This window comes from Bubalus kerabau, chromosome 23, assembly GCF_029407905.1.
Source record: "Bubalus kerabau isolate K-KA32 ecotype Philippines breed swamp buffalo chromosome 23, PCC_UOA_SB_1v2, whole genome shotgun sequence".
In the NCBI taxonomy this organism is placed as follows: Eukaryota; Metazoa; Chordata; class Mammalia; order Artiodactyla; family Bovidae; genus Bubalus; species Bubalus kerabau.
In genome coordinates this window covers 23,588,488-23,611,008 of record NC_073646.1, presented here as the reverse complement: position 1 = coordinate 23,611,008, position 22,521 = coordinate 23,588,488, and the positions used below count along the sequence as shown (strand labels likewise).

The 22,521-nt window shown below is 43.6% G+C and overlaps 1 protein-coding gene across 4 annotated transcripts in view; it reads left to right on the top strand.

The window, feature by feature from the left end:
• ARHGAP17 (Rho GTPase activating protein 17) overlaps window positions 1-22,521 on the top strand; it is a 101,724-nt gene that overhangs the window by 57,059 nt on the left and 22,144 nt on the right. For all 4 annotated transcript variants that reach the window (XM_055562386.1, XM_055562383.1, XM_055562385.1 and 1 more), the window contains exons 6-15: window positions 140-216; window positions 3,770-3,881; window positions 7,391-7,459; window positions 7,619-7,700; window positions 12,364-12,491; window positions 13,265-13,376; window positions 13,933-14,014; window positions 16,460-16,540; window positions 18,557-18,670; window positions 21,099-21,190. In XM_055562386.1, the coding sequence (XP_055418361.1) occupies window positions 140-216; window positions 3,770-3,881; window positions 7,391-7,459; window positions 7,619-7,700; window positions 12,364-12,491; window positions 13,265-13,376; window positions 13,933-14,014; window positions 16,460-16,540; window positions 18,557-18,670; window positions 21,099-21,190 (949 nt within the window). The remainder of the gene's footprint in view (window positions 1-139; window positions 217-3,769; window positions 3,882-7,390; window positions 7,460-7,618; window positions 7,701-12,363; window positions 12,492-13,264; window positions 13,377-13,932; window positions 14,015-16,459; window positions 16,541-18,556; window positions 18,671-21,098; window positions 21,191-22,521) is intronic.

Genomic DNA, 22,521 nt, shown 5'->3' with positions numbered 1-22,521 from the left:
AAAGGGGAGTAAGCGGAGGGTACAAAATCCTTTGCCTAAAGAGGAAAAACATTTGTAAATAAAGACTACAATTTCAAATGTTAAACTGAAAACCCTGGAGCTCGTCCCATGTGGTGTGTTGGTGTGTTCTTCTTTGCAGGTTGAGATTCCCAACATCCAGAAGCAGAGGAAGCAGCTCGCCAAACTGGTGTTAGACTGGGACTCGGTCAGAGCCAGGTAAGATAAAGCTGAAAAATAACCCACAATGCGGTCTTCCATGACATGCCCAGCAACCACGCCCCTCCTCAACACAGATGAAGACCGCTGGGTGGACAAAGCGGAAGTTGCCGCAGACTCACACACCTGACTCTCAGACCGAGTCACAGCCCACGTAACCTGCTTTCCGGCCTCATTCTCCCAGCGGGATGGTGTTAGAACACCCTGCTGTTAATCAACCAACAGTGAAAGGAGACAGGAAAAAAACACAAACCTAAGTGTATTCAGGGAAGAAGAGATAGTTCTAAGAAAAACTAAGAGCGTTGCTCTTGGAGTAGTAGAGTGTAGGAATAAATAGATCTGTGATCTTAGCAACCGCAAGGGTCCCACTGTGTCAAGATACACTCGTGTGGTTTTGATCATTTTTCACAGTCAAGGGATTCTGTGCTCCACTCCATCCTGGAACAGGCATTCCTTCTCGTTGCACGTGCTTGTGGAGAACAGACAGGACTCAAGGAAGGGAGTAAATCGTCCTTCCTTCGTAGAGCATAGTTAGTTTCATTTTTTAATTGTCACATTTTATCGAACCTCTCTTCCCCTCTGACCTTCTTCTCATCTGCACTTTCCTGTGGTCTCTTTTCCACAAGATGAAAGGACTGCGGAAAGGGGAACTCAGTTTCCTTCCAGATAAAGGGAAAGAGCCTGACTGTAAATTTTAAAAACATGTAAGAAACTGCTTATGTTCTGCCAACAACCAGAAACAGGAAGAACTATATCTGAAGCTGTGTCTGCAAATAGATTAAAAAGCACTTTTATCTTTAATTTATCACTGCAGACCTTGTAATCTATTGTATACTCAAATGTTTTGCTGTATCAGAGAAAACATCATGCGATACATTCAGAAAAGCTGGGAAAATATTTCAAAATACAATATAATTAACTCAAAAATAGAAAGAAAGAAATGCTGTGCTCAACAGGGAGGAACTAAGTAAAACCAAGTAACCATCCCAGAGGGCTGATGTCAAGTGACCTGTCTGTTAGCGCTCCGGGCTCCAGCCTCAGCTCCATCCGTGAGGGCATTTGTATCGATGATTCATATGAGAAACATGGGGATAAGGGAGATGGCCCCCATAGGCCCGATCCTTTCTCATACCTTATACAGGGGTTGACAAGCTTTTTCTGTAAAGGGCCAGATAATAAATGTTTTCAGCTTTGCCACCCAGATGCTCCCTGTTCCAGCTACTCAGCTCTGATGTTGTAGCATAAAAGTAGCCCTGGGCATTGTGTAAATGCATGAGCAAGGCTGTGTTTGAGTAAAACTTTATTTGCAAAACAGGTGGCTTTGCTGAGCCCTGCTTTGTTAATAGTCGTCATTGCGCTCTTGTGAAATAGATGTGGTTATTTCTGTTTGGCAAATAAATGGAGACACAGCCACCATTTACTGACTTTCTATGTGTCAGATGCTTTTATCACAGATTGAGGAAGTCTGTAACAGGGCTGCGTTTCCTTGTTTCTAAGATGCCATTGAGTGTCATATGCACGACTGATTTAATACCTGATTTCAAGAGGGAAATGAAATAGAAACACCACTGTATTAAATGTACAAATCAATTGTTAAGACACATCCTGATATAACGAATGTTGAGATGATAAAAGAGACATCTAGGAATTAACACATGGTGAAAATGGTAATTGCCACCACCTACCTGGGTGCTTGCCACATGCAGTATACACATACGTGATATGTCAGTTCTTCGATTCTCCCACCAATCTCTATCAGTTTGCCTGTTCATGTTTTCAACAGACATGAAGTAGGTCCTTACTGTGAATCAGACTCTATCAGATACTGAATGCAGAGACCCTTCAGTGAGGGTTGTCGGGGGACGGGGGTTAGGAGGTTATGTGATATCTCCTACTTTGAGAGGAGACTTGTATTGCAGACACAGGAGGCACCCGCACATGGCTTGTCTATGACTTGCTTTGGCCCTGAGACATAATGAACAGCAGAGCTAGGATTCTGAATGCAAAGTCCATCATCGTCTTGCCGTCTGTGTATGTGTGATTAGAATCTTGTGGCCAGAACCAGGATCAGGGAGTGCAGGCTGCCCAGTGGTAGATTTTTGCTGAAGAAAAGGAAGAATGTTTTTATGGTCAATTAAACAAAGCTATGAGTCACTCTTGCTGGAGTTGGTTGAGCAATATTATAGATGCCTACCTGCCCAGAATTTACATCTGCAACACACACATCCCATAGGAGATTTCAACACTGATTCATCCTGTGTTCATGGCCCTGTTCATTTAATGATCAAAGAAACTGAAATAGATGAATATTTCCTTGTTAGTTTTACTTATTCATGTCGTTTTTCCCTGGAGGAAAATGGTAGCGCTAATATCAAGTGGGACTCCATCACATGCACACGCATATACGTATATGTTTGTTCTCTCCTTTGTTGCTTAGGACAGTTCTGGCGTGCAAACGGCATTTGTTTTCTTAGTTTTGCAGATGAGACAACCTGAGGCACAGAGAGGTTAGACCATTGCCCAAGGTCACACAGCTCATGAAGGCAGAGCTGACCTTTAGACTTGAGCCTATCAGACTTCAAAGTCAATGCTTTTCCTTCGCCAGCTTTGCTTCAGCAGATTTACTGAAGCCTTGTGTGGAGGAGTACACCATATCAGGAGCATGAAAAAGTAGGGCAGAGCCTTTTGAGGGCAATGCAGTCATCTGGGAAGCTTGATAAGTTGCTAACATGGGTTCTCATCTGCATCCATATAACATCCATGTTTAAATTTGAAGTGCTAGAACTTTCCACAATAGCAGGTATGTCCATATTTAAAAAGAAGTCAAAACACACTTGAAAACCGAAGAGAAGTTGTTTTAGAGTGTTATTCCCTATGCACCGCCCCCCTGCCATGACTATTGCTGTATAATTTGGGGGAAGGGAGTCCTTTTGACTTTCTGTGAAAGGAATGTAAACATTCCACATTATGTTTCAGATTTGCTGTAGCTGTTGTCTTTGGAATATTAACCCTTACAAGTGATTTTAATTCTTAAAGTGCTTTCACTGCTATCGATTACTAGTTCCGTGACTGAAGTTCTGGCTTTCACCTGCTAAAAGTAGTCACAGGTCAGGACAGTTGTTGACAGTGTTATAAGGGGTCCTGAAGAGCAGCAACTGACCCCCAGTGGCACAGGGAACATTCTAGATCAAAGAAAGAGAACAAGGGGGTATTTCATGGCGACGATTCCAAGATTGGACGCTAGAGGAAAAAGTTCCATGGACTGATCTCCAGCAGTGGGGCTTGCATGAGACAAGACGTGTCAGTTCCACTCGGAGCGGACAGCTCCTCCCAGCACTACGAGAGTCCGGTCCCGGCGGGAAGCCTGTGTCACTTTCACCAGTTTCCTTTCTTAGAGAATAAACTCCAGAGAAGCTGGCATCCTAGGTACTGACACCTGTCCCAGGTAGAATCAGTTTTGGGAAAGGAATCTGTCTCTGTTAGATCCTTGACTCCGTAAGATTGAGTATATAGAGTGGATTCTCAGATAATACCTACCCCTGTGCTTCTGCAGGTGGAACCAGGCTCACAAATCTTCAGGAACCAACTTTCAGGGGCTTCCATCAAAAATAGATACCCTAAAGGAAGAGATGGATGAAGCTGGAAATAAAGTAGAACAGTGCAAGGTAGGAAAATTCCCTAATGAATGTGTACTTAAATCAGTCTTTTGATTTTTGCAAGTGATGGATGAAAAGTCAAATATTGCAAATTATTTAATGTCTTCTATAATTCCTATTAGAATTCCCTGAATGATGTTCAAGGTGGTTTCTATTTTCTTCTTCCTTCTTTATTTTCCAAGGCTCTACATTGCTTTATAATCAGAATAAAACATTATTTTTTAAATTCAAGTAGGATTTTTTTTTTTTAAACTTGACTAAAATGTCTAAGCTTATTTAAAACAAAGATTTTAATAGGTATACCTATGGCTGATTCATGTTGATGTATGGCAGAAACTAATACAACATTGTAAAGTAATTGTCCTCCAACTAAAAATAAATAAAGAATGGGGGGAGATAAAGGGAGAAAACTATAGAAAAACATATCATAAAAGTTATAGACATTAAAATAATGCAGAGCAAGCACAACAACAGAATTGTATAGATTTTCTAGAATGAATGCTATTGTGTTTAAGGGTTGAATATATAGTAATGGGGTCATAATATGTCCATAAGAAAGGGAAGGATTATTTTTAAGATGTTGCTAGGACAATTGGTTTCTCACTTGGGGAGAAATATAAAATTTATATCTCATAAATTAAATTCCAGGCTAGGTGGTTAAGTGATCTTATTCTCTATGCATTTATCTATGAAAATAGATGTTTATTCCAAATGTTATTTGAGGTGGTAAAGAAACAAGTCTTTGGTGAGTCTTAGAATCATGGCCTGAAACTTTTCCTCCTCTTATTATTCACCATTTTCCAAAACTGGCATTAGGACTGGATATTTTGGTTCATTCAGGTTACACTATAATTCACTTTTCAAGATAGGAAACCTTGGACAATTTGCAGCAAAATGACTTGTTGAAAATAGTATAGTGGGTAAGAATTAATACTGAAGTCATGCCATAGCCTTTGCATTTAAAAGATGGTAACCACGCAAACGCTTCTGATAAAAGTCTCACATTGGCTTTTTCTTGTTCAGAGACTTGTAGCTTTGCCATTGTCACTCATATCTGGTCTAACCTAGCTCTCGGCTGCTGGCTCCTTATTGGATATAAATTTGACTAGAAGTTTGGAGAAGGAAACGGCAACCCACTCCAGTATTCTTGCCTGGAGAATCCCATGGACAGAGGAGCTTGGTGGGCTACAGTCCACGGGTCACAAAAAATCGGACACGACTGAGCGACTTCACTTTCACTTTCACTTTCACTGTGGGTGTCTGAACTGCTGCATTATGGGCTGATGTCTCTTCTCTGAACTTCCACACCATGGCTTGTGGGAAAGTCAAATGGTGAAAACGTATGAAAATATCTCCTCCTCTTTATGTTATCGTCTAGTTCCCTAAGATAGTTAGGAAACTATCTTACCTACTATGAAACTACCTACCATAAGGTAGTTTCCTAAGATATAAGTTCTGTTTCACTGATTCTCTGTTGCGCTGTGTATGATCTGATGTTTAATTAAATCGAGTTTTGAATTCCACTGACTATATTTTTCATTTTAAAGTTCTAATTCTTCAAGTCTGCCCTTTTTGATATTGCATTATTTTTTTTTCTTATGTTTTCAGTCATTTATGTATGCTTAAGTCTTTGTTCATTTTGTTTTCTTAAATTTTCTGGGAGAGTTTCTTTACGGTAGACTGTTTCTCCTTTATGGTGGACTGTTCTGCAGTTTTGTCTCATGAGCTTATTTTAAGAGGGACTTTATCTGTGGGCCTTCTTGGAATTAGGAGTCAGTCTCCCAGAGGGTATTGCTAGTCCAGGGCAATTTTAAACTAAACTTTCTCATTTTAAGGATTTCTAGACCATACATATAATCAACTCAAACTTCAAACCCTCATGAAAGTAGATCTGTATTTGAGAACTCTCAGGGAAATGTTTTACTCTACCAGATCCAGAACCCTATCCAAAACAGAAAGTGGTACACTAAAAAAAAGAATATATGTATATGTGTATATATATATATATATATATATGAAATTCTATACGTATGTATATGAAATTTTGAAATATGGGTATATCCAATTGCCCAACTTATCAGTTTTAAACAAATTATTTAATTTTTATGTAAGTAATTCAGTTTGTTGTTGTTCAGTCACTAAGTTGTGTCCAACTCTTTGTGACCCCATGGACTGCAGCACACCAGGCTTCCCTGTCCTTCACTATCTCCCAGAGTTTGCCTCAAACTCATATCCATTGAGTCGGTGATGCCATCCAACCATCTCATCTTCTGTCACCCCCTTCTCCTGTCTTTTCTTCCAGTGAGTTGGCTCTTCACATCAGGTGGCCAAAGTATTGCAGCTTCAGCTTCAGCATCAGTTCTTCCAATAATATTCAGGGTTGATTTCCTTTAGTATTGACTGATTTGATCTCCTTGCTGTCCAAGGGACTCTCAAGAGCCTTGTCCAGCACCACAGTTCAAAAGTACCAATTCTTTGGTGCTCAGCCTTCTTTATGGTCCAACTCTCACATCTGTACATGACTAATGGAAAAACCACAGCTTTGACTATGCAGACCTTTGTTGGCAAAGTAATGTCTCTGCTTTTTAATATGCTGTCTGGGTTTGTCATAGCTTTTCTTTCAAGAATTCCATGAATTCTTTTAATTTCATGGCTGTAGTCACCATCTGCAGTGATTTTAGAGCCCAAGAAAATAAAATCTGTCACTGTTTCCAGTTTTCCCCCATCTGTTTGCCATGAAATGATGGGGTCATATGCCATGATCTTAGTTTTTTTAATGTTGAGTTTTAGGCCAGCTTTTTCATTCTCTTTCACCCTCATCAAGCGACTCTTTAGTTTCTCTTCACTTTCTGCCATTAAGGTGGAATCATCTGCATATCTGAGGTTATTGATATTTCTCCCAGCAGTCTTGATTCCAGCTTGTGAGTCATCCACCTCAACATTTCGCATGATGTACTCTGCATATAAATTAAATAAACAGGTTGACAATATACAGCCTTGATGAATTCCTTTCCCAATTTTGAGCCAGTCTGTTGTACATTAGTTCAAATATCAAAAGTATAAAACAGTATAAAGTCTTTCTTCCACCCTTGTCCTTCTCCTCCTAATTCCCACTGCTCCCAACAGGTAATCCCTGTTATTAAGCAAACCCTATTGCTTTTTTTCCTAGAGGTATTTTTATACAAACATGGTGGTAAAAATCTTTCCTCTCCCTCTTTTACACTGGTAGTAACATACTATACCAGAAATAATGTTCTGTTTCATATCTTAACAAGGCATTTTGATAATAAACCTTAGAGGTTTATTATCAGGCCATACCTAATAAGATCAGGCCATAATAAGTTTGCTTATTCTTTTCATCATCCATATGTATGAGTATACCAGTCAGTTGATGGACATTTAGTCTGTGGCTGTTTCATCACGTTTTGCTCTCGGAGTTCATGGATATCAATTCTCAGATGCTATTTGCTTTCACTTCTCTTTTCTTCAATGACACATCTCCTCTTCCACTTACCCAGGATCAACTTGCAGCAGACATGTACAACTTTATGGCCAAAGAAGGGGAGTACGGCAAATTCTTTATTACGGTAAGCACTTTGCCCTGGCAAGACATGAAAGCACTGTAAAAGTTGAGTCATTTTAGCTTTTTTTGCAAAAGATGTCATTTTTGGTTTTGCTCAGCCATTGTGTGTATGTCCATCCAATGCTAACGTTACTTTTGTTTTTGAATGTGGGTCTGTTCTCAGTTATTAGAAGCTCAAGCAGATTACCATAGAAAAGCATTAGCAGTCTTAGAAAAGGCCCTTCCCGAGTTGCGAGCCCATCAAGGTAACGTAACCTGCGTGCTGGCCTGATGCCTCCTTCTCGCCTCTGCCACTTCCGCCTCTGTTCTTCTTCACCCAGCTCCTTTGCATGCGTTTCCTCTGGACAAAGCTGCTCTGCCTCGGCGGGCACTGTTCCCCAGCACACTTTCATCTTCCCTTGCTGCATTCTCTAATTTCTTCCAAGCCCAAATTAACATACTAACGGAGCATTCGCAGTTCTTCTGAAACCTTCAGTTGAAGAGAAAGCTGCACCCTTTGGGGTAGCACCTGTTCTTCTGTCTTCTAAATAGGCTCAAAACCTTCTAGCCTCTAATTACCTTCTCCCAAATCAGTCACTTGTTCCATAGGGTGTTATTCTGGCTCTGGGATTCCAGGAGCATACACTCTAGGAAAAAAGTTGGGGGCTTCCCAAAAGAAATTTTAGAAACCAGTACCTGATACCTCAGCATTAGGCATGTAATCAGTGTGATCGGGTCATGAGAACGTGACCACCTCATTCAGATCTTGTTCTCATCAGCACTCACTTTGCCCACTGTGTTCAGGCACATTGCTGATCCTACCCTTGAGTTATGAACAGTCTGAACTTTCCCTTGATGTTTAGTTTTGATTCTAATCCTCTCTGATTTGCTATCAGAACATCTCCCAGCAGAGATCAGTAAATGATCAGACACTGCTGTCCCCTTTAGACATGTTACATGCTTTGCCTTATGGTATGGTCCTGACATTTGGAACTTAAATGCCCCTGACAGAAGCCTTGGTCTTGAGCTGAAAGAGGATTAAGCCAGGCGCTGAGTGTGACAACTCCATGATTGTGAAACATACACGTGTGTGCATGGGTGTGGCTGTGCTCACACACTGGCCCCTCAAGAATACCACTCCTCTCTCCTAAATATTAATAGTAGGCCATCCCAACAGATAGTCTTTGTGCCTGAGAGTTGTTAGATTTCAGAATTAGAAAATTCTGTGTCTTGCCTGACTCTTTAGCCCATTTCCCATCTGATTCCATCTCCTAACTCTTGGGTGATGGGGTTGAGTCACAGTGCAGAGGAACGAAGCAGCCGGCGAACACTCAGCCTTGCAAGGGGCCAGCTCTTGCTGGCCAAGGTCAGAGCACCAAGAGCCTGTAGTTACGGGATACCTCCTATGCTCAGTGCTCTACACAGGACAAAATAGTAAACTTCACCATCTTAGCCTTTGAAGCCTAGTCTGGAAGGGTTGGCTAAAGGACGCAAAAAAGAAATTTCTTTAGCAGCTCCACTCCCCCTTTTGAAAAGCTCCTGTTCTATTTTTACCCAAGGCTCTTTTCCCTGGAGAAGCATGTCAGAAAGTCATGGGGAACGGGCAGGGGCAGGCAGGCGTTTTAGGAGGGACAAGGGAAGCCGGCATGTGGCGGGAGCAGCCGTCCAAAGAAATGAGATTCTTTCTCTCTCTCTCTCTGAGGCTGCTGCCTTCGCCCAAGCCTTGCAGTTCAGCCCCTTCCACCTCTGCCTCCAATCTGCCTTTTATCTTAGTTCTGTCTTCCTCTTCCTTCTTCTCTATTTCTAGAAAGACTCAGAGTGTCCTTATGGTAGGAAAAAAGCTCAACCTCCCACCCAGCGCCCTGGTCTTCCACTCTGGTCGTCTGACCTTTGTTCAGCACCTGCTTGTCCTCAGCATGGAGCTTCCTTGCATCACATTCTCCTTGGTTTTTCTGGGAGGCTCTTCAAATGACTCGTTTCTATCGACCACCTCAATTTTCTAACCACCTTCCCACCCGTGTGCTTTGTGGTCTGATTTCCACTTCCAATCACTTTGCTATTAAAGCCAAAAATGGAAGACAAAAGGCACTGCAAGTCCCATTGGGCCAGTGATTCTGGATTGTCAGATTCTGGCATGCGACGTGGCTTGAATGGGCTCTTCCTTGCCAGTTCCCCCACTCATTTTGTGTTTTCTACCACTGCTGGGGCTGTGTTTTCTCCACATCAGAAATTGAGCCTTTTCTGCAATCCAGTCCTTGCTCCTGTGTTCTTCTGCCTCCCCTCTTCCCCAGCTTTTCTTTCCAGGCCCCCACTCTCGCCTGCATCTTCATCCACACAGCCTCAGTCTCAGGCGATGACTGGCTGTTGTCTTAAACTCAGCATATCTCAAGCAGCAAACTGATGCTCCCCCACACCAGCTGACCTTTCCTCCGCCTGGGCTCCTCAGGACCTCCTTTCCTTCAGACAATCCAGGTTTCAAACCTCAGAGCCCTCTTTTCCTTCCTTTCTGATGCCTCCTCTCCATTCCCACTCACGCCCCCATCACCTGGAGCAAGAGTGTGGACGAAAGTGTCCGTTCCCAGACTCAGGATCCCTGCTCTCTTCTCAGCCCAAGTCCTCCTGGTCTACTTAATTCCTATCCCTCTTCTAAGACTTTCACCAAGCTCCCCTCCTTGAGAAGCCTTCTCTGACAACTGAAGCCAACAGTGAACACTTGCGTCTCCCAAATCGCTCTAGCATTTATGGTCTACACCAGAAGTCGCAAACAGCCATTTCTCATTTAAAAAAAAAAATTTTTTTTTAAACTAATTGCCATCACTTAAAAACCCTAACAGTCCTAATCTCTGGCTTCTCTTGGAAGTTCAGAGGGTCTGGTGATGCTGGACCTGCTTTCCCGCACGGTGACACGGGTCCAGCTCCCAGGAGCGGCTGCCGCCTCGGGGCAGACCACGCACACGCTCCCCACCGGATGGAGCTCCTCCGGCGCCCCTGCACACAGTCATGTTTGCGACCCTCGTCTATACCATTTTCTGCAGTGATTTAGCAAACACGTCTCATCTTGTTAATTTCTGTTGTCTGTTTACATGTGTGTCTTGTGCTCTCTTCACACTCTGATTGCTCTCGTCCCGGGGAGTGGGGCTGGGGGGTGAACTCTGACCCAGCACTGCAGATCTGTCACTTGAGGGGTCTGTCGTTGAAGGGGCAGCCCCGGTGGTAAAGTCTGCCTCCGGAGTGGTCTCTAAGCCAAGGGCTGTCACACGTATCCTCTGCCAACGTTACACCAAGATGGGGATGGGACACCCTGTCCAGTGTTGACCTGAAAGTTCCGGTGGGGTCTGGAGTGTGCCCGCCCCTGAGCATTGCAGGGCCAGGCACAGGGAGGTGATGGCAGGAATCATTTTCAGAAGTCCCTGGGTGATTCTGATGTGTCCTCCCCCGCCAGGGGAAGGTCAGCTGTCCCTCTTCTGCCTGTGTTGAGAATCATTGCTTTAAATAAAGGGACGAAGTGTTTGAGGTAAGATCTGGCCTTTGAGTGGATTGTCCCAGAGCTCTGTCTTCTGAGAAGGGCCAGGCCCCTGGGTGCTGGTTGTGTTCAGAGTTCCACGGACCAGAGCTGGGGCCCTCACCAGGGGCGAGGGGCCTCCTAACAGTTCTGAGAGTGGCCACTGCCCTCCACCCCCTCACCCCTTCCTTTAAGGTCCTAGGGTAGGAATTTATGTTGGCCCTTTCCAGTCCTGTATGATAATGCTCGGCTTGTGTTTACATTTTTAAGAAATTATTTCCTTTTTCAATTGAAGGAGTCGATTTCTTGTACCCTACTTGCTCTTTCCACCAAAGAAAAGCAGCCTTTGACCTCTGACTTCCCAGGAGCGCCCAGGTCTCCGGGTTTGTAGGATTTCCCTTTCCTTCCTGCAGTGGGCCCCTCCCGCCATCACGTGCGGAGCGGTGTCAGAGCCAGGCTGGGGTAACACTGCCCACCTGGCATTCAAGATTCGAATAGCAAAGTGGCTGAAGGACACATGTCCACATGCCGAGAGGAACCCTTCCTGAACCACGTGTCCCAGTGGAGTCCCTCCCACCAGCTGACTTGCTCTCTCTGGCTTCTGCACGCATCTCCATCGGTGCTGGGTCTCCACGGGCCCCCAGGCAGCCCGGGTCCCACTACCAGTTCCTAGTCTCCCTTGTGCATCCACGTTGTAAATGCCTGTTTCTGTCTGCCTGCTCTCTCGTTTGTCTTTCTGCTAAGCCGCCTCACCTCTCTCGTGGAATGAAGCAGCGCATATGACCGGAAAATAATACACAGCGTTGCTTTGCTGCTGTCGGCACGCCTCCAGCCTAAGCTGCCTTGTGGGGGCTGCGTTCCCTCCACTCAGAATCCTGGGCAGTCGGGGGGTCTGGCACCAAGAGGTGCTGCAGGTCCGGGGGTAGGAGTTTACGGTGGCCCTCTGCAGTCCTGTTTAGTAATACTCGGCTGGTGTTTACATTTTTAAGAAATTACTTCCTTTTTCAATGGAAGGAGTCGATTTCTTGTCCTCCGGATAGAAAACCAGTGCTGCTCTGCACGGCTCGGTCAATTTCTTTACAGTGAAACCTCTGTGCTCAGACAGGCCATTGGTTTTGGCCCAAGGCAGCCCACCCATCTCGGGTGCATGTTGGGCCAGAAGCCCCATTGCAGCTTTCACTGGGCATCTCACATCGGGCACCATGTGGGCATGTCGGGCTCTGTTCCATAGGCCACCTTCCCAGCCTGGCACATACGTAAACGGAAAGGACACGAGCAAAGAGGACACGTTTCCCCCTTTCCCAAAGCCTCAGCTACAGGCTGCTAAAGAAAAAAGGAGAAATCCCTTCTGGTAGTCTGGGGGAGGAAATAACTTGGTGACGCCCACGAGGTGGTCGAGTGTCTCACTGGACAGTTTGCTGCTCTAGATAAGTGGGCGGAGAAGCCCGCCTTTGGGACGCCTTTGGAAGAACACCTGAAGCGGAGCGGCCGCGAGATCGCGCTGCCCATCGAGGCCTGCGTGATGCTCCTTTTGGAGACGGGCATGAAGGAGGAGGTGAGGGGCCCCACCGTCCTGGGCCGGTCTCCCCGGACCAGTGACTCTTGAACTGCGTTCACTGTGACCACATTTCACACTGAAACCCTGTCCATGTTACCTTCTGTAGACATGGAATGAAAGAGAGCTTTCACAGAGCAATATTTACTTTGCCTACCTGCAGTACACTCTGCCTTTTTTTTTTTTCTTTTGGTCCCATTTGATTATTTCATTTTATACTGTGGTCATGATTTGTGAAAGTGAATTTCATGATGTACTACTGAACCAGAGCTTATGTGAGCTTTGGTTTCCAATAGCAAGATTCTTACATTTGTGTAGTACTCTGTGAGGTGGGGGAGGGTGGTATTTACATACTTTTATTTTATGAAATCCTTACCCCAGGTGGCGCTAGTGGTTAAAAAAAAAAACCCCACCTGCCAATGCAGGAGACGTAGCGTTCCATCCCTTGGTCAGGAAGATCCCCTGGAGGAGGGGATGACAACCCACCCCTGTGTCCTTGCCTGGGAAAGTCCATGGACAGAGAAGCCTAGCAGCCTAGAGTCCATGGTGTTGCAAAGAGTTGGACACAACTTAGCCACTGAACAACAAAAGCAAACAGCTGATTAACAACCTTGTGATAGTCTCAGGTGAACAGTGAGGGGACTCGGCCGTACAGATACGTGTATCCATTCTCCCCCAGACTCGGTCTCATCCAGGCTGCTGCATAACATCCAGCCGAGTTCCGGGTGCTGTATATACAGGAGGTGATGCTAATGGCTTTGCGTTGTCTTTAGGGCCTTTTCCGAATTGGGGCTGGGGCCTCCAAGTTAAAGAAACTGAAAGCTGCTCTAGACTGTTCTACTTCTCACCTGGATGAGTTCTACTCTGACCCCCACGCCGTAGCAGGTGAGCTCCATGGAAGAAGGCGCCTCGAGGTGGTGACAGAGCATTAGCTGAACATTTAATATTAAGTTTAAGTAACAGATGAAACTGAAATGGTCTCCTTAACAGACTTAAGTGACAAAACTGAAATGACAAAACTCAAAAGTGTGCGTGCTTTCCCTTACACATACATATCCTTTCTGTTCCTGTTTTGGGGGTTTTGTTTTATTTTCCTGATTATTAAGTAAAGGTGAAAGAAGCTTATAATCCAAATGTTTGGAGGCATGCTTGTATTCTCTTCCTTTCTTTTACCCCCAAATCTCCATCTGCGCAGAGAAATGATGCCTATTAATTTGACCTTGAAGCTAATTTTACTTTCTGTTGATCTCTCAATATATTTTACAAGGGACAGAAATTGTCTTGTGAATATTTCATTCTCTAACCACTCCTGCCAGTTCATGATTTGTTCTATGTATTGTGAGTGGTTATAATTGAGGTCATTTGAATTTGCAAAATAATATATCCTAAGAGTCCCAGCCTTGCCCCTTGTCACACTCAAAGAGGGTGTTACTAATTTCAGGTGCTTTGAAGTCCTATTTACGGGAGCTGCCTGAACCCTTGATGACTTTTAATCTGTATGAAGAATGGACACAAGTTGCGAGGTAAGTGTAAAGAACACCAAGTTGTTTTTTTCTTAATTGATTTACTTTTAACTGAAGGATAATTGCTGTACAATATTGTGTTGGCTTCTGCCATACATCAACAGGAATCAGCTGTAGGTATACATGTCCCCTCCCTCTTGACCCTGCCTCCCAGCTCCCACCCATCCCACCCCTCTAGGTTGTAACAGAGCACCGGTTTGAGCTCCCTGAGTCATACAGCAAATTCCCACTGGCTGTCTATTTTACATATGGTAGTGTGTATGTAAAGAACACCGAATTTTAAAAGTTAAAGAAAACAATGTAATACTCTGTCTTGTTTGTAAATCACCTTACTCTTGGGGACCACAAAACAACATTAAAATAAGGTATTTTGAGCTGTGTGGGAACTCAGCTGTGCAATAATATAATATTGACATGATCAGTAACAACAGTTGATGCTTACTGAGCATTTACTGCAGGCTAAGTACTGTACTAATCTTTATGCCCGTGAATTCCTGCAGCCAATAATTAATAACATGAAAAGCAGAAATGGCTGTTATCCTCACTGTTCAGATGAGGCTTACGAAAGACTGGTGTCACTTAACTGACAGAGCTTGGAATCCACACCCAGAACTCTGCCCCGGAGCCTGAGTCCCTGTTGTTTATCTCTTCCCCTCCAACCCCGGCTTCTGTCTGTCCAGAAGTAGTTGGTTTTAGGCAAGGCAGAACTCATTGCAAAAGTTCTAGAGGCTTCTCCCTGGCCGCCTCCTGGTCAACGTGTCCCTCCCAATTGACTCGCTTCCTTTCAGAATGCCTAATTCCTCACCTATAAGGGGAGGGGAATATACCTCCCCTCCCCTCCCCTCCCTGCATCTTCAAATACTCACCTGTTCCCATCAAACGAGCAGTGATTCGAAATAAGCCATGTGTTCTGATGAGTCATTCATCATCAGTTGAACCAGGCATTTGGGCTTTTTTTTTTAAGGTGTTGACTTTTTTTTTTCTTTAAATATTTAGTTATTTTTGGTTGCATCAGGTCTTAGTTGCAGCATGTGGGGTCTTAGTGCCCTGACCAGGGATCGAATCCATATCCCCTGCATTGGAAGGCAAATTATTAACCACTGGACCACCAGGGAAGTCCCTGAGCTTTTCTATGCAGCTATGGAGCAAGGCGTTATCCCTGGCAGATAGTCAGGATTTTAAAGTAAGAGTGACCTCTTAGTCCAGTTGTGTCCTTGGAACCAGCACGGGGCACTGCCTGCTCTGGGTACCCACATTTGTGGGGCTGGAGGAACCCACCGAGCAGTGTCAGGTCAGGGGTTCTGGAGTCTCGTATTGGGTGGGCTCCTTCCCTCTTACTAGGCCTTGACTTTTCTCTCTGTTCTGAGATTCCCAGACTCGTCCCTGTGAGGAAATAAGCAGTAAAAGAGGGAATCTGTCTACTGGTGTGTTGATTCTATACTTAAGAAATGTCATCCCCTCCCAGTGACACATTCACTGGCCTCTAGAGTGTCATTGTGTTTAACCCCTACCCACAGCTCTCCAGGCTGGTTCAGCTGTCGAGGAGGTTTTAAGTCCGAAGGTGTGTTGTGTGAGCAACTTCTAACGCCCTCTCTTGCTGGTGGGCAGAGTTGATTCTTGCCCTGCGGGCTCTGATCTGACCCTTTCTGGGTCTGTGAAAGCTCGCACATTGAAACTCTGCAGCAGAAGAATTCCTGTAATTGCTTCAAAACAGAAAGGGCTTCTTAGCCCGGAGGCTTTGGGCAGTACTGAGCGTAGGGAGAGCCCCGGGGATTGGGGTGCTAGGAGCTTGGCCGGCTCATCTGCTGCTGGGCCACCCTTGGGACAAGAGACCTGAGCCCCGGACGCTGTACAGGAATATACACATTGTCTAGATAGAATTTTCAGAATGCCTCCTGGGTGCCAAACGTTGATCTAGGTGGTTTCTCATTGTTCTGTCTCTGAAAGCTCAGTCACTTGGCAGAATTAACATTCTTATCCCCAATTTGGCACTTCAGGAGATTGAGTCTTAATGAGGTTGACTAACTGCTCAGAGTATGTTAGTATTTGACTCCGCATTTGTTTCTTTCCAAAATCTGTGCTTTCTAATTTAAAAATTTTTTAATTTAATTTTTTATTTTTTGGCTACACCACCTAGCATGTTGGATCCTAGTTCCCCAACCAAGAATTGATCTTGCACCCCCCCGCCCCGGCCCCATGCATTGGAAGCTCAGAGTCTTAATCTTGGCTGTGCCACATGGCCTGCAGGATCTCAGTTCCCTGACCAGGGATTGAACCTGGGCCACGGCAGTGAAAAGTGCCGAATCCGAACCACTAGAAATTGCTGTGCTGTTTTCCAACTGTGCTTTCTCTGTCAGTGGGGGCATCGCTGCTAATATAGCAGATGAACACAGGTATTCCTAAAATGAGTATTAATAAATGGTTATAAATAATTTTTTTTCTCAGCATACAGGATCAAGACAAAAAACTTCAGGATTTATGGAGAACATGTCAGAAGTTGCCACCACAAAATTTTGTTAACTTTAGGTATGTATGATTGGCATTCTGCAAATTAAGCCACCGAGCTGCAGTGAAGAAAGGTTTAATCCACAGAGGCCACTGGATTCAAGCATGTTTGGCACAATCAAAAAAATGCTCTGGAGGGTAACTTGGGGTTGCTGGGAGTGGGGCTTGATGTATATTACTGTGATGTGTCTGGAGCACGGGTATCATGTCTGCCATAGACAGGTACATCTCCTGACCATTTCATCACTGCAGCTGTTGGGAAAAAATTCTTATGAAAAGTTTGATTGACAGTATGTTGGGATTGGAGTCCAAATTGTCCAATATCTAAAAGGCAAAAATTCAACAATAGTTGTCCTTTCTGTAATGTGTTTCACATATGCTACATAATTTATTTTAAGCAGAGTACAAATTATCCTGCTCAATAAAACTTGAAGAAATGGAGATTATGTATTAGTTTGTGGGATGGCTGTGTTTGTAGGAAAAATTGCCATGGAATAAATTTTTAGTATTTAACTTCAGTTTTCTCTTTGACTTAAAATGTAACTTTGAAGAAGCACAGAGAGAAGGGTAAAAAAGGTAGCCTGAGGTAATAAAGTCATTTAAAACCAAAGAAAACTTTGTAAGGAGATATGATCTGAAATGACAGATACTTTACTGGTGAAATTTCTGGTATGTCACCTGACCTTTAATTTCAGTCTTAGATCCTGTCACTAAGCTAAAGCTAAATATTCTAATATTTAGCTAATATTTTAAAATCTAAATATTTTAATATCTTAGCTATCAACCTTGCCTTATGAATGTGTTAAATTTATAATCCCTTACTTGATTCATTTAACACACCCAGCTTGTAATTGCAGGTACTCTTTCTTCAGTATCTTATGGTGGAAACTAAATTACAGTGCTTGGTACTTTGGGATTTGAGCTTTTATTTTGTTTAACTTACTCATTATAATTTTTACTAATTGTTTTTTGACTAGGGAGGACATTTCCATGGTCAAAATTCAAAGATGTACAGTGGAAAAAAATCTCTTTCCTCTTCTTGTGTCTCAGCCACCTACTTCCTCTCCTGAGAAACAATCTATGTTTTCAGTTTCTTGTATATCCTCTCAGCAAGAGTTGATAGATGTAGAATCAAATATATATACATATATATATGTCTACATACATATCTACAAACATTTCTGTCACACCTTTCACTTTTTTTTTTTAAACCAAATGGCAATGTATATTATGTTCATCATTCTCCTCCTTGCCGTCTTTGCTATAATACATGTCCTGGAAACCTCCATATCCATATCCATATCAGTGTGTAGTAAATTTTTATGGCTACATAGTATTCTACTGTATGGATATGCTATGATTTATTTAATCAGCCCCCTCTTGGTAAATAGTTGGGTTTGTGCTTAATTTTTTGCTTTTATAGTGCTATTCTTGTACCTGAGAGTATATGATAAATTGGACATTTTCATAATTAGGGCCTAAAGCATTCTCATATACAGTTTCTTTTAAGCAATAAACCTATACTTGTATTTAAAATCATGTTTGTAAAAAAGAAACTATGTTCACATTAAAAATATATTGACCCCACTGTTAATCATACTGTAATCTATTTCAGGGTAGAGAGATACGGCATAAAGGAAAAACAGATTAGAAATATATAGCACATAGAGATTGAATCATTGAGGTTTGCATTTGAGCTGTTTTCCCATTCCAAGCTGTGAACTATCTGTTCCCTGGGACAAAGAACACGTACTTATGGAGAATGAAATGGCAACCCACTCCAGTATCCTTGCCTAGAGAATTCCATGGACAGAGGAGCTTGGTGGGCTAGTCCATGGGGTCACAAAGAGTGGGACAATAAAGGTTACTTCAATAACAAAAACAAAACAAAACACTTAACCCAAGGCAGCTTCAGGTTAAGTAACACCGTGCAGGTAGCATCTGTGGGATCTGGGGCTGAGCACCCCCTGGGCAGGAAGGTACTGCTCCTCCAAGTATTTCAGAGTAGATGCTTTTCTTCTCTCTTTTGTTCCGTAGGTATTTAATCAAGTTCCTTGCGAAGCTTGCTCAGACCAGCGACATTAATAAAATGACCCCCAGCAACATTGCAATCGTGTTAGGCCCTAACTTGTTATGGGCCAAAAATGAAGGGTGAGTAACCGTTCCCTGTATCCTATTATCTAAGTTCTGCTTTTCACCTGATGGGAAGGGTAGACATGAAATTCACTTCTGAAGTCGATCTTTCCCTGATAGCCAACTTTCTCAGACCTTACTGTGCGCTGGGTCCTGTCCCACATGCTGGTCACACAAAGGTGTAAGAGACTTTGTCCCTATCCTCCAAAGACCCCAGTCCTGGGCAGCCAGGCAGGTGAACGGTGATCGTGCAGTGATAAGCTCCACACACACATCTCTGCATCCTAGACGTTATGAAGGAGGAACACAGCTCGGGCTGAGTCATTCAGGAGGGGACGGCACTTGACTGATGATGGATGAGTGGTTTTCCATGGGTAGGACCTGAATGAGCCGTGGCACAGAAGGCATAAAAAGGCCCTGGTCTCTGTGTTTGGGGGTGAGGGGTGGGGTGCATCATGTGGTCTCATATAGCTTGAGCACAGGGGTCATGAGGCTATGGGTGAAATTTATGGAGCCACTTTATGAAGGGCCTCATGCATCTTGCTGAGATGTTAGCAACTTATTTTATGGGTCATGCTGGGAAGAGGGCATCAAGATTTCTCAGCAGAAGAATCACTTGAGCAAATTGGATTTAGAAAGATTATTTGTTGGCTCTGAGAATTGTAGATTGACCAGAGGAGAGGTATCTAAGAGGTCAACTAGAAAGCGTCTGGGAAACCACTCATGTTGACGTCTGCCACATAACCTTTTGAAATTGGTGATCTGTCCTCATTTTTACAGATGAGGATGCTGAGGCTTAGAGAGGACTAATAATTTGCTTATTGCACAGCAGGGAAGTGGTGGGGCCCACAGGATCTGTCCTTAGCTTTTACCACTCTTCCCTGCCTCCCCTCACTTCTCTTCAGCTTTGTAAAATCATGAATGGTTCAAGTTACCATTCAAAAAATATAAGGACTTTCTGAATCAAAATTTTTCTATCTTTAATTCATCCATTTCCTTGTGTTATGCCCACTCTTGTTTTGGAAAGTATTTATAAAATTATTTACAAAGATCCAACGTCATAAAGCAAAAGATAAGTGAATATAAAGGCTAACTACATAGTGCATCATATCCTATAGCAAATAAATTCCAAGGTAGACCAAAGAGGTAATTATAAAGAGTGATGTTGTAAACATAGCAAGTTAAAAAAAAAGTAAATAAACATAAATGTGTCAGGTAAATATTTATTAGCTTTGAGCATATAATGTAAGAGGATTTTATAAGCATAAAAGCAGTTTAGGAAACAGATAAAGTCAAAAAGCTCCTTAAATAAATAGCAATTCACAAATGGGGAGGGAGTTCCTCTAAAAATATCCAGATATATAAAAAGGTCTTGAAATCAATAGGTAAGCAATACCTCCTCAAAAAGAAAAATTGGCCAAGAATACCAGTGAATCGTTCCTCCCCGGTGCTGAGGTTCTAAGGCAGGAGAATCAGAATCCAGGTGGGTGGAAGGGAAGTATGAACCAGAGGGGAGGGTGATTTTCAGGCAGAATTTGGATTTAGATCCCAACTAATCTGGAATTTGAAAGGAGCTAGAACTTTCACGTGGTTGGAAATCAGAACAAAAATATTCTTCCCAGTGGAAAGACAGGTTCTAGTGATAAAAGGAGGGAGGAAGTAGGTTTGGGACAGTCGGATGTGGGATCCAGTCTGTCAGAGATCCAGTGTCCTCCTTTATATGAAAAACCTCAGGACAGTCCTGACACTGTAAAAATTGAGTGCAGTGAAGAATCTGAGGCTCTGAGCGTGGTTGGTGCCCAGTAAATGTCAGGCCCTTGCAGCCCGTCTGCTGTCCTGTGTGCTGACTCTGGACTGGATGTGAGTTCCTTAACAGCAGGAACAACAATTCTTCTTTATTTTCCTTCTTGTGAGCCCTGGCATTCAGACACTGTCAACTTCTGAACACGCACCTTGGGACCAGTCCACATCTGTATGTGACAACCTTAGTGTGTGTGTAAACCTCTGTGTAAACGCAGAGCCCAGGTCTTCTGTGTGATAAGAGACACCCCGAAACACCACATACGCTTGGCTGCATCATAGCCATGATCACCATTGTATATGTGATCCAGGGTCTTAGACAGTGTGACTCCCACAGGCAAGAGTATGGAGTGGGAAAATGCAGGCCTGTCCCCAAACAACTGAAAACCAGCATTCTGAGACATCACTGGGGACTGACTTACGTCATACTTGTTAGCACAGACTAAGGAGTGACGGCCAAGTTAGGGTAATTTTTCTTTCTGGGTGATCACTGCCACACTCCTTGGCCAGAGCCTGGTGGATCTCATTTTTGCCTTTGTACTTAAATGTTTTATCCTTTCAATATAATTGAATTGCCCTGACTCAACCTGCAGAAATTAGAAGCTGCCCTGGGGAGGTGGTTTAACTTTGTCAACTTCCTTTGCAGAACGCTTGCCGAGATGGCAGCGGCCACATCCGTCCACGTGGTTGCAGTCATCGAACCCATCATCCAGCACGCCAACTGGTTCTTCCCTGAAGGTGACTGCCGCTCCGATTTCATCGACACACTGATACACAACAGTAGTATAAACAGTCTTTCTTTGTTGTTTATCTTTGAAGTTTTCATTGCGGTAAAATACACATAATATGAAATTACTGTTTTAAGTGTACAATTCAGAGGATTAACTGCATCCCCAGTGGTGTGCAGCCACCATCATCTGTTTCCAAAGCTTCTTCACCATTCCAGACTGAAGCTCTCTGCCCACTGAATGATACGTGTACATTATCTCTGCCCCTCAGTCTCTGTAACTGTTAATACTGTCCTGCTTTCTGTCTCTGGGAGTTGGTGATGGACAGGGAAGCCTGGCGTGCTACAGTCCTTGGGGTCACAAAGAGTCGGACACAACTGAGCAACTGAACTTTCTGTCTCTGTGAATTTGCCTATTCTATGCATGTCCTATAAGTAGGATCATAGAATGTTTAACCCTGTGTGTCTGGCCTGTTTCATTTAGCATAACAATTTCAAGGGTCATTCATCCATGTTGTAGCATGTGTCAGAATTTCATTCTGTTTTAAAAATCTGAATAATATTCCTTGTATGTATAAACAGCATTTTGTTTATCTGTTAGCCGACTGGTGGGCACATAGGCTGTTGGCACCTTTTTGACTATCGGTAATTGGCCACTCTAAACATCGGTATACGAGTATCTGTTTAATTCCCAGATTTCGGTTATTTTGGGTACATATCCAGGAGTGGAATTGCTGAGCTATATGAGAATTCTATGTATAAACAATCTTTTTAAGGAAGCAAGTGCATAAGTAATCCCATCACATTGCCTTTACTTTTTCACACTTCTTTTTAGACCCTTGGCATTCCTGTTTTCACACAATAGTAACCTCACTGTTGGGTATTTCACTTTGTTTCACGGCACACGGAGTCATCCATTCAGCCAGTGTGTGTTGAGTACTCGCTAGGTGTATGTGTTTGCTGGTGAGAGGTGCTGTCTTCCCTGGAGAAGGAGACCTGATCGTCAGAGAAACTCTAACACATGACACCTTTGAAGGAAGGTGGAGGGAGGATTTGACAGACTCAGGTGTCAGGCACAAAGGGCCAGGGATGGCTCTATAGAAGAGGTGACGCTGACATGCAGGGACCCTCAGGGGTGCAGGGCCCCCTTTCGGGTCCTGGTTGGGAGTCTGGCCCTTCTGCCCCAGCTTTGCCCGGAGCAGCCCAGCTGTCATCCTCTGGAGTGAAAGCTCCTTGAAGCCTGGTCAAGCACATCTCTTCTCTGTCTTTTTTCTTCATGGTCATCTTTCTTCTCATCTGTCTCTTCCCCTGAGTTCCCGCCATCCAGAATCACACCCCACTC